Here is a 13,058-nt window from a genome sequence, read left to right on the forward strand (position 1 = left end):
AACGGGCCAATACGGACACATGCAGTGAGGCTGATAGTAACGGCCCATACGGACACATGCAGTGAGGCTGATAGTAACGGGCCCATACGGACACATGCAGTGAGGCTGATAGTAACGGGCCAATACGGACACATGCAGTGAGGCTGATAGTAACGGGCCAATACGGACACATGCAGTGAGGCTGATAGTAACGGCCCATACGGACACATGCAGTGAGGCTGATAGTAACGGGCCAATACGGACACATGCAGTGAGGCTGATAGTAACGGGCCCATACGGACACATATGTATGTCACAGTGGGGGTGTAAACTTGGAACGCCTGCCCTTGGGGGGGGGGATGGGAGCTCCTGGATCCTTGGAGAACCACAGAGTAACATCTGACATGTAGAGAGCTGCATATGTTATTTCAGTCACTGTTTGACCAAACAGTGAACCACAGACCCTTAACCATAATCAGACTTAGGAGGAGGGCCCAGCAGAGAGAGAGAGAGAGAGAGAGAGAGAGAGAGAGAGACAGAGAGTGAGCATGGAGAGTGAGAGAGCGGAGCCAGAGACATTGAGGATAAATATTCCACGTGTCTTTCCTTTGAACAACAGCTGGACTGCCAGTGCCGTGTCCTTCACCTTCCCCTCCATCTATCAACTCCCCTTCCATTGAGGATAAATCCCCTTCCACGTTCAATCCCCTTCCATCTTGAACAACAGCTCCATCTATCAATCCTGCTCCATTCAATCCTTCCCCCATCCATCTATCAATCCCCTCCTCCATCTATCAATCCCCTCCTCCATCTATCAATCCCCTCCTCCATCAAATCCCCTCCTCCATCTATCAATCCCCTCCTCCATCATCCATCTATCAATCCCCTCCTCCATCCATCTATCAAATCCCCTTCCATCTATCATCCCCTATCTATCAATCCCTTCATCCATCTATCAATCCCTTCCTCCATCTATCAATCCCTCCTCCATCTATCAATCCCTTCATCCATCTATCAATCCCCTCCTCCATCTATCAATCCCTTCATCCATCTATCAATCCCTTCCATCTATCAATCTATCTATCATCCCTTCATCCATCTATCAATCCCTTCCATCTATCAATCCCTTCATCCATCTATCAATCCCCTCCTCCATCTATCAATCCCTCCTCCATCTATCAATCCCCTCCTCCATCTATCAATCCCCTCCATCTATCAATCCCTCCTCATCCAATCCCCTCCTCCATCTATCAATCCCCTCCTCCATCTATCAATCCCCTCCTCCATCTATCAATCCCCTCCTTCATGCCCATCTATCAATGCCTCTCAGTTGGATCCCCTCCTCCATCTATCAATCCCCTCCTCCATCTATCATATCTCCTCGTCTCCCTGCTTCATGCCCAGTCATGCAGAACCATGGGCGTGTGATGGGTTAGACCCCTTCACTTCCTACACAACCATTGTCTCTCGCACCACATTGATTTAATGACCTCGAGGAGACTGGACTTGTTTTCCTGCCCATAGTAAAACCTTAAGAGGAGGTTGTTGAAACGGCCACTAAATAGCCCACATAAGAATGATGGTAAGGTTTGCTTTCAGGCTGACTTCAAACCAGATATGATTTGACATTCATAATGAACTAGAGACCATTTTCAAGCCACAAATGACACCTTCAGGTTCAGTTTGCTGTTTGCTTACCTTTTACGACGTTCCCCAACCTCAAATATACTTCTACTAAATGTGCTGCAGAGTGCACAAAACCCCCTTTCTATAGGCGCTAATTAGCCAACTCGGCCAACGAGTAAATGACAGAATTCAAAGCAGCTCTTCAGCAGTAGTAATAATGGATCAAAGAGGAGAGGAGAGGGCCATGGTCCATGTTGTTAGATATGTTATTGATGCGTACGGGGAATTTGCATGTTGGGCACACAGGCTTGCACGTCTGTCTTCTGGGAAGGCAAACATTCCGCCATTTTGGATCGATGTGTATCACAGGGCTTGTTGTCTGTCTTCTGGGAAGGTAAACATCCCGCCATTTTGGATCGATGTGTATCACAGTGCTTGTTGTCTGGGGGTTTAGAGGAGGTCAGGGGTTCTGGAAGGACATCACAGAGACACAGATATGATACTCTCTCCACAGCTTTTAGTTGGATTTCTAAGGTGTGGTGGAGCAAAGAACATGCCTTCTGTCCAGAGCTCAGATTGAAATAAATGAGCTCTGAATACCCCCACCCTATGTAGAGGATAATATTACCCTTCCCCATCAATACCCCATCTTATCTATGTAGAGGATAATATTACCCTTCCCCCATCCCCCTATACCCCATCTTATCTATGTAGAGGATAATATTACCCTTCCCCCATCTATACCCCATCTTATCTATGTAGAGGATAATATTACCCTTCCCCATCAATACCCCATCTTATCTATGTAGAGGATAATATTACCCTTCCCCATCAATACCCCCATCTTATCTATACCCCACCCTATGTAGAGGATAATATTACCTTCCCCCATCAATACCCCATCTTATCTATGTAGGATAATATTACTTCCCCCATCAGCCCATCTTATCTATGTAGAGGATAATATTACTCTTCCCCATCAATACCTCCCATCTTATTTATGAGGATAATATTACCCTTCCCCATCAATACCCCATCTTATTTTATGTAGAGGATAATATTCCCCTTCCCCCATCAATACCCCACCCTATGTAGAGGATAATATTACCCTTCCCCATCAATACCCCATCTTATCTATGTAGAGGATAATATTACCCTTCCCCATCAATACCCCATCTTATCTATGTAGAGGATAATATTACCCTTCCCCATCTATACCCCATCTTATCTATGTAGAGGATAATATTATCTTATTTATTATGTAGATAATATTACCCTATACCCCATCTTATCTATGTAGAGGATAATATTACCCTTCCCCATCAATACCCCATCTTATCTATGTAGAGGATAATATTACCCTTCCCCATCTATACCCCATCTTATCTATGTAGAGGATAATATTACCCTTCCCCCATCAATACCCCATCTATTTATGCTATACCCCATCTTATCTATGTAGAGGATAATATTACCCTTCCCCCATCAATACCCCATCTTATCTATGTAGAGGATAATATTACCCTTCCCCATCTATACCCCATCTTATCTATGTAGAGGATAATATTAACCTTCCCCATCAATACCCATATTATCTATGTAGAGGATAATATTCCTTCCCCTTCCCCATCTATATGTAGAGGATAATATTACCCTTCCCCATCAATACCCCATTATCTATGTAGAGGATAATATTACCCTTCCACCATCTATACCCCATCTTATCTATGTAGAGGATAATATTACCCTTCCCCCATCAATACCCCATCTTATCTATGTAGAGGATAATATTACCCTTCCCATCAATACCCCATCTTATCTATGTAGAGGATAATATTACCCTTCCCCATCTCCCCATCTTATTTTATACCCCATCTTATCTATCTATGTAGAGGATAATATTACCCTTCCCCCATCTATACCCATCTTATCTATGTAGAGGATAATATTACCCTTCCCCATCTATACCCCATCTTATCTATGTAGAGGATAATATTACCCTTCCCCATCAATACCCCCCTCTATGTAGAGGATCAATATCTTATCTATGTAGAGGATAATACATCTATACCTATCTTATCTATGAGGATAATATTCCCCTTCCCCATCTATACCCCACCCTATGTAGAGGAAAAGGAAACATATTAATTCAAACTGCACCTCCTCCCTGACACAAATACCAGTAACAGGAATTGACCAGGTTCCTTCTCCATTTCCTGTCTCTGTTGTCAGGTGACATCAGGAGTTGGACAATGTGTGTTCCTACGGAAATCACTTGCAACATGATTTGAACCAAAAACTATGGGCTTGTTTCTCTGCAAAAAAAACTAGTTTTGTTTTTGTTGTGAATCACTAAAGTCACATTTGCTGTCATAATGCATGTAGATGACTTTGTATTATTTTCCAGATGGCATCCAAACTATTCATTCACATGCTATGGAACACAGACATGTTATGCTACAAGGGGCAGCAGTCAGAACAGAGTGTTATATGGAGAGGTTTGTATGGATAGAACACACCAACCTCACTATGTGTCTATAGTTAGACCTGGTTTGTCCACAGAGGGTCTACAGAGTGATAGGAATGTCTTTGCAGTTTGTACTTTATCTGTAAATCTGATGTATGTTGGGAATAGCTGAGCTGTACTCCTTCAGGGGTGAGAAGATGCTCTGCGTCTGGTCTGAGTGGATGTCTTATCTCAGCCCTAGCTGAGGAGGAAATGTTACCTCTCTCTCCCTCTCTCCCTCCCTCTCTTCCTTCCTCTTGTTGGACCACGACCGTCCACCTTGGTTCAGAAGACAGGAAACAAGCTGCTCTGACCAGTCCCATGTTCCACCGAGGAGAGGAAACGGTGGAGTGGAATTAACCCAGGTTGCTAAGGAACGATGGCCCTGGAAATGCCTACTATGAAATGGATGACCCACTACACACAGTTATCGCACGATATCTGGCTTGTAGGACCAACGTCCCAGGTCTGATATGTGACACAGTAAAACACTCCATATTCCAAGAAATAGTCATCAACTGGACTCCAATGGGTTTGCAGGCAGCGTTTTCCTCAGAACATAGAGAGCATAGAGAGCATAGAGAGCATAGAGAGATAGAGAGATGTGATTGGTATATTAACAGTGTTCCTATTTAACGACTCAGCGACTCCAGATGTTGAACCAACAGAAATGCTGATGGGACAGACTTCTAAAGGCAACAACTATTTCCCCTTTTCTCTTAATAGACTGACATGTTTCATCCTCCAATACCCCTCAGAACTTCTATTCAAATGTTTAGGCTACTTTATATTCTCTCTATATAATGTGTACATATATATATATATATATATATATATATATATATATATATATATATATATATATATATATATATATACACATTATTTAATTGCTGACCTTGCAGTTGTAGTACATTAGTCCCTCACTACATGACCAGATGGATTAGTCCCTCACTACATGACCAGATGGATTAGTCCCTCACTACATGACCAGATGGATTAGTCCCTCACTACATGACCAGATGGATTAGTCCCCACTACATGACCAGATGGATTAGTCCTCACTACATGACCAGATGGATTAGTCCCTCACTACATGACCAGATGGATTAGTCCCTCACTACATGACCAGATGGATTAGTCCCTCACTACATGACCAGATGGATTAGTCCCACTACATGACCAGATGGATTAGTCCCTCATTACATGACCAGATGGATTAGTCCCCCATTATGATGCATCAGATGGATTAGTCCCCCATTATGATGCAGCAGATAACAAGTCCCCCATTATGATGCATCGGATGGATTAGTCCCCCATTATGATGCAGCAGATAAATAAGTCCCCCATTATGATGCATCGGATGGATTAGTCCCCCCATTATGATGCATCGGATGGATTAGTCCCCCATTATGATGCATCGGATGGATTAGTCCCATTATGATGCATCGGATGGATTAGTCCCCCATTATGATGCATCAGATGGATTAGTCCCCCATTATGATGCATCGGATGGATTAGGTCCCTCATTATGATGCATCAGATGATACTCATAAAACTTGCTGCAGGTTCGCAGTCCCTGCTAATCTCTCTTTGTAATGACGTGAATGAGCTGAGTGATAGCAAACCAACACAGGGTACATTGTTGTGGGTACGTTGTTGTGCTACTGTGTTAAGCTGACAGGCATCATATTGCATAACATCCCAACGTTTCTCAAAATCTTATTCCCTTTGTGGATTGTTAAGAGTCCCCTGTCATCCTTACAGCTTTGATCTGGTTACAGGTCTGACACTTAATATGTATTATCCTCTCCTCTACGTTCCAGAGGCTTCCTACACGCTGTTAGGGGCTGTAGCCCTAAAGGCTCCTTACTTCCTTTATAGTGCACTACTTTCAACAGGGACCTTAGGGCTCCTGGTCATAAGGAGTGCACAGATAGGGAATAGGGTGCCGTTTGGGACGAAGTCAGGGGGATCGGCTGAGCTCTCCAAATTAAAGCTGGAGGGTGGCGAGGGTGTTCTTGCAGCTTACCAAACACAGTCAAATTAGCCCCTGTCAGTCTGTCAGCATAGGACTCAATGTTGGACAGACAGATTGGTAATAGTCAAATTTGCTGACAAGACAAGCACCTCAGGTTTGGGAAAAATAAAGTTTATTCTGTGATTTTTTTGCATCAGGAACTTTATGTAACTTCTAAAATAGGTAAATCATCAGAATAATATTAACACACATCAGACACACAGAGACACATGGTAACACAGAGACACATGGCAACACAGACACACATGGCAACACAGAGACACATGGCAACACAGAGACGCATGGCAACACAGAGACACGGTAACACAGAGACACATGGCAACACAGAGACACATGGCAACACAGACACACGGCAACACAGACACACGGCAACACAGAGACACGGCAACACAGAGACACATGGCAACACAGAGACACATGGCAACACAGAGACACATGGCAACACAGAGACACATGGCAACACAGAGACACATGGCAACACAGACACATGGTAACACAGAGACACATGGTAACACAGAGACACATGGTAACACAAAGACACATGGTAACACAAAGACACATGGTAACACAGAGACACATGGTAACACAAAGACACATGGTAACACAAAGACACATGGTAACACAGAGACACATGGTAACACAGAGACACATGGCAACATAGAGACACATGGTAACACAGAGACACATGGTAACACAGACACATGGTAACACAAAGACACATGGTAACACAGATACACATGGTAACACAGAGACATATGGTAACACAAGGACACATGGCAACATAGAGACACATGGTAACACAGAGACACATGGTAACACAGAGACACATGGTAACACAGACACATGGTAACACAGACACATGGTAACACAAGGACACATGGCAACATAGAGACACATGGTAACACAGAGACACATGGTAACACAAAGACACATGGTAACACAGAGACACATGGTAACACAAGGACACATGGCAACATAGAGACACATGGTAACACAGACACATGGCAACATAGAGACACATGGTAACACAGAGACACATGGCAACATAGAGACACATAGTAACACAGAGACACATGGTAACACAGAGACACATGGTAACACAGAGACACATGGTAACACAGAGACACATGGCAACATAGAGACACATGGCAACACAGAGACACATGGTAACACAGAGACACATGGTAACACAGAGACACACGGTAACACAAAGACACATGGTAACACAGAGACACATGGTAGCACAAGGACACATGGCAACACAGAGACACATGGTAACACAGAGACACATGGTAACACAAGGACACATGGCAACATAGAGACACATGGTAACACAGAGACACATGGCAACATAGAGACACATGGTAACATAGAGACACATGGTAACACAGAGACACATGGTAACACAGAGACACATGGTAACACAGAGACACATGGTAACACAGAGACACACGGTAACACAGAGACACATGGTAACACAGACACATGGTAACATTATTGAACATTTATGGATTGTGTTTATATGCTAGAACTGTCTTCTGTGTATAGTCATGTTTTCATTCCATTGTATTGTTCATACAGACTAACCAGGGCTGTATTGTATTGTTCATACAGACTAACCAGGGCTGTATTGTACTGTTCATACAGACTAACCAGGGCTGTATTGTACTGTTCATACAGACTAACCAGGGCTGTATTGTACTGTTCATACAGACTAACCAGGGCTGTATTGTACTGTTCATACAGACTAACCAGGGCTGTATTGTACTGTTCATACAGACTAACCAGGGCTGTATTGTATTGCATACAGATCTAACCAGGGCTCTATTGTACTGTTCATACAGACTAACCAGGGCTGTATTGTACTGTTCATACAGACCAACCAGGCTGTATTGTACTGTTCATACAGAATAACTAGGGCCTCATTGTACTGTTCATACAGACTAACCAGGGCCTCTATTGTATTGTTCATACAGACTAACCAGGGCTCTATTGTACTGTTCTATACAGATTAACCAGGGCTGTATTGTACTGTTCATACAGACTAACCAGGGCCATTGTACTGTTCATACAGAATAACCAGGGCTCTATTGTATTGTTCATACAGACTAACCAGGGCTCTATTGTACTGTTCATACAGACTAACCAGGGCTGTATTGTACTGTTCATACAGAATAACCAGGGCTCTATTGTATTGTTCATACAGACTAACCAGGGCTCTATTGTACTGTTCATACAGACTAACCAGGGCTGTATTGTACTGTTCATACAGACTAACCAGGGCTGTATTGTACTGTTCATACAGACTAACCAGGGCTGTATTGTACTGTTCATACACTAACCAGGGCTGTATTGTATTGTTCATACAGACTAACCAGGGCTGTATTGTATTGTTCATACAGACTAACCAGGGCTGTATTGTACTGTTCATACAGACTAACCAGGGCAGTATTGTATTGTTCACACAGACTAACCAGGGCTGTATTGTACTGTTCATACAGACTAACCAGGGCTGTATTGTACTGTTCATACAGACTAACCAGGGCTGTATTGTATTGTTCATACAGACTAACCAGGGCTGTATTGTATTGTTCATACAGACTAACCAGGGCTGTATTGTATTGTTCATACAGACTAACCAGGGCTGTATTGTACTGTTCATACAGACTAACCAGGGCTGTATTGTACTGTTCATACAGACTAACCAGGGCTGTATTGTAGTGTTCATACAGACTAACCAGGGCTGTATTGTATTGTTCATACAGACTAACCAGGGCTGTATTGTATTGTTCATACAGACTAACCAGGGCTGCATGAGTTTCTGTTGGTCCATTTGGTCTCCCCCCTCCCCCATATGATCGTTGGAGGCTAACTTCCCCATCTCACACTGTCTGATTGGGAGAGGGGTCTGCTCTGGGCAGCACACACACACACACACACACACACACACACACACACACACACACACACACACACACACACACACACACACACACAAGCCTCTGGGTGTGAAAGGCTGGCTGCTTCCCTCACCCCAACACATTCACATGATGCTGTGACATTTCAGGCCCTCTGTGGATAATGCTTCTGCGATGTCTGATGGGGGTTGTGTGTGTACGTGTGTGTGTGTGTGTGTGTGTGTGTGTGAACGTGTGTTTGTGTGTGTACGTGTGTTTGTGTGCGTGTGCATGCATTTGTGCATGTGTGTGTGTGTGTGTGTCTGCGCGTGCATGTGTGTGAACGACTTTGTACCTAATCATGTTTACAGAATGTGACAAGCAAATCTATAAAAGACATCAACCAACGTGGAAAAAGAAATGTTCAGTCAATGGGGTGGAATTCTACTGAATGGTATTTTCTGAAACATGTGACGGAAATGACAGATCTGGGTCAGAGACCCAAGTCCAGGAAGAACTGTGACAATTTGTCTGGAAACGGTTACATGTACTCTCTAAAATAAAGAATGATATATTTTATATTTGTTTATTATTTGTCTTACGGAAGTGACACAAACCATGTTGTCAATCGTAAATTGCTTGTAAAAATGCACAACTGAAACTAGATTTTATTTAAAGTAATAGACTGTCTTTTTCCAGCAGATGCATAGGGGGGACAAGTCACTGTAACTAAGTGTGTCATCTGCTTGCAGATGCTGTTATGAATTGTCACACAGTTGTTGGGTCTCATCTGGTTATGCCTGTGGGTTGTGACCACTGGATCTTCTGTAATGACTGAGTCCATTCTGTCAACACTGGATAGAGCTTGGCTTCTGCTTGATAATACTAACAACAGAAAGCCCGGTGTAAGGTCTGGGGTGTGGAGTGGTGGAGGGTGTGGAGGGGTGGAGGGTGTGTAAGGTCTGGGGAGTGGTGGAGGGTGTGGAGGGGTGGAGGGTGTGTAAGGTCTGGGGTGTGGAGTGGTGGAGGGTGTGGAGGGGTGGAGGGTGTGTAAGGTCTGGGGAGTGGTGGAGGGTGTGGAGGGGTGGAGGGTGTGGAGGGGTGGAGGGTGTGTAAGGTCTGGGGTGTGGAGTGGTGGAGGGTGTGGAGGGGTGGAAGGTGTGTCTGGGGAGTGGTGGAGGGTGTGGAGGGGTGGAGGGTGTGGAGGGGTGGAGGGTGTGTAAGGTCTGGGGTGTGGAGTGGTGGAGGGTGTGGAGGGGTGGAGGGTGTGTAAGGTCTGGGGAGTGGTGGAGGGTGGAGGGGTGGAGGGTGTGTAAGGTCTGGGGGTGGAGTGGTGGAGGGTGGAGGGGGTGGAGGGTGTAAGGTCTGGGGAGTGGTGGGAGGGTGGAGGGGTGGAGGGGTGTAAGGTCTGGGGGTGTGGAGTGGTGGAGGGTGGGAGGGGTGGGAAGGTGTGTAAGGCCTGGGGAGTGGTGGAGGGTGGGAGGGGTGGAGGGGTGTGGAGGGGTGGAGGGTGGTAAGGTCTGGGGTGTGGGAGTGGTGGAGGGTGTGGAGGGGTGGAGGGTGTAAGGTCTGGGGAGTGGGAGGGTGTGGAGGGGGTGGAGGGGTGGAGGGGTGGGAGGGTGTGAGGGGTGGAGGGTGTGGAGGATGTGTCTGGGGAGTGGTGGAGGGTGTGGAGGGGGTGGAGGGTGGGGAGGGGGGAGGGTGTGTAAGGTCTGGGGGTGTGGGAGTGGTGGAGGGTGTGGAGGAGTGGGAGGGTGGGGAGGGTGGGAAGGGGTGGAGGTGTGGAGGATGTGTAGGAGTGGGAGGGGTGTGTAGGGTGTGTAGGGGTGGGAGGGTGTGTAGGGGTGGGAGGTGTGGAGGATGTGTAGGGGTGGAGGTGTGGAGCGTGTGGAGGAGTGGAGGGTGTGGAGGGTGTGTAGGAGTGGAGTGTGTGGAGGGTGGGAGGGTGTGTAGGTTGGAGGGTGTGTAGGGGTGGGAGGTGGGGAGATGTGTAGAGTGAGGGTGTGGAGGGTGTGGGAGGGTGTGTAGGAGTGGGAGGGTGGGAGGGTGTGTAGGGGTGGGAGGGTGTGTAGGATGTGTAGGGGGTGGAGTGTGGGAGGGGGTGGAGGAGTGGGGGGGGGAGGGTGTGTAGGGGTGGGAGGGTGTAGGGGTGGGAGGTGTGGGAGGGTGTGTAGGGGTGAGGTGTGTGTAGGGGTGGAAGGTGTGTAGGGTGGAGCCAGTGTAGGGGTGGGAGGTGGGGGATGATGTAGGGGTGGAGGCTGCTGTAGGGGTGGGAGGTGTGGAGGGTGTGTAGGGGTGGGAGGCTGTGTAGGGGTGGAGGGTGTGTAGGGGTGAGGCTGTGTAGGGGGTGGGAGGTGTGGAGGGTGTGTAGGGGTGAGGTGAGGTTGGGTAGGGGTGGAGGCTGTGTAGGGGTGGAGGGTGTGTGTCGGGGTGAAGGTGTGGGGGTGTGTAGGGGTGGAGGGTGTGGTAGGGGTGGAGAGGTGGAGGGTGTGTAGGGGTGGAGGTGGGAGGGTGTGTAGGGGTGAGATGTGGAGGGTGTGTAGGGGTGGGAGGGGTGGTGTATGTTTAGCGATTACAAATGCACTACATTACAAATATACTACATTACAAATACACTATTGTGCACTACTTTTCTTCATCTTAATTTGAGTTTAATTTGAAAATAATCCTGCAGCAACAGGAAATATTATGTGTATTATAATTTTTTTTTAAATTTTACCCCTTTTTCATGGTATCCAATTGTTTTTTAGATGGATGGATGGATGGCACTGCTTCTTAACACAGCGCCATCCAACCCGGAAGCCGCACCAATGTGTCAGAGGAAACACCTGGCAACCTTGGTTAGCGCGCACAGCGCCTGGCTCGCCACAGGAGTCGCTGGTGATGAGACAAGGATATCCCTACCGACCAAGCCCCCTAACCCCGGACGATGCTATGCCACCTGTATCGTCGCCCACGGACCTCACGGTCACGGCCGGTGACGACAGAGCCTGCGCTGCGAACCCAGAGTCTCTGATGGCACAGCTTAACCACTGCGCCACCCGGGAGGCCTTAAATTGAAATGCTTGTAGGGGCTGATACATTTTTCATGAGGGCAATTTAAGTCCAACATTTTTTAATGGAAATTACAAACATTAGAAGCTTTTTAAACCTTGAATATGCTACAGGTTTGCATTTCTGCTGTGGGGGAACATTCTCAGCAACAAAGAGTGATCAAATTAAGATCCTACATCTGTAGGACTCCTAGTCAATAGTAGTGCACTTTGTAGGGAATACATGCCATGTTGTTTCTCGTTTATCACCTCTGTTTAGAAGACATGTAGATCTGTATCTATGTGGTTGTCTATGTATCTTACAGGTGGAAATACCTCTGTGTGATGTTGTTGAAGTTCCCTCCAGGAATTCTTGGTCAGGATATTCAATGGACGCACGAGTCTTTTAATTATGTGAGCACTTTATGATGTTGTTTGTGTATCTGGGTTGGAAGTGAACTGGATAAGGTTAGGGTTAGTGTTCGGGTATCTGGAAGTGAACTGGATAAGGTTAGGGTTAGTGTTTAGGTATCTGGAAGTGAACTGGATAAGGTTAGGGTTAGTGTTTAGATATCTGGAAGTGAACTGGATAAGGTTAGGGTTAGTGTTTAGGTATCTGGAAGTGAACTGGATAAGGTTAGGGTTAGTGTTTGGGTATCTGGATTGGAAGTGAACTGGATAAGGTTAGGGTTAGTGTTTAGGTATCTGGAAGTGAACTGGATAAGGTTAGGGTTAGTGTTTAGGTATCTGGATTGGAAGTAAACTGGATAAGGTTAGGGTTAGTGTTTAGGTATCTGGAAGTGAACTGGATAAGGTTAGGGTTAGTGTTTAGGTATCTGGAAGTGAACTGGATAAGGTTAGGGTTAGTGTTTAGGTATCTGGAAGTGAACTGGATAAGGTTAGGGTTAGTGTTTAGGTATCTGGAAGTAAACTGGATAAGGTTAGGGTTAGTGTTTAGGTATCTGGAAGTGAACTGG

The 13,058-nt window shown here is 45.9% G+C and overlaps 1 protein-coding gene across 1 annotated transcript; it reads right to left on the bottom strand.

The window, feature by feature from the left end:
* Positions 1–9,939: 9,939 nt before the first annotated feature.
* On the bottom strand, positions 9,940–12,132 carry LOC135529635 (uncharacterized; the record flags this gene model as incomplete). Its single annotated transcript, XM_064958263.1, has 2 exons — positions 12,016–12,132; positions 9,940–11,450 (listed from the first exon to the last, which is right to left on the bottom strand). Coding segments are annotated over exons 1-2 (1,628 nt in total), but the record flags the coding sequence as incomplete, so codon positions are not given.
* Positions 12,133–13,058: the final 926 nt, after the last annotated feature.

The sequence above is a fragment of the Oncorhynchus masou genome, unplaced genomic scaffold (genome assembly GCF_036934945.1).
Source record: "Oncorhynchus masou masou isolate Uvic2021 unplaced genomic scaffold, UVic_Omas_1.1 unplaced_scaffold_1191, whole genome shotgun sequence".
Lineage (NCBI taxonomy): Eukaryota > Metazoa > Chordata > Actinopteri > Salmoniformes > Salmonidae > Oncorhynchus > Oncorhynchus masou.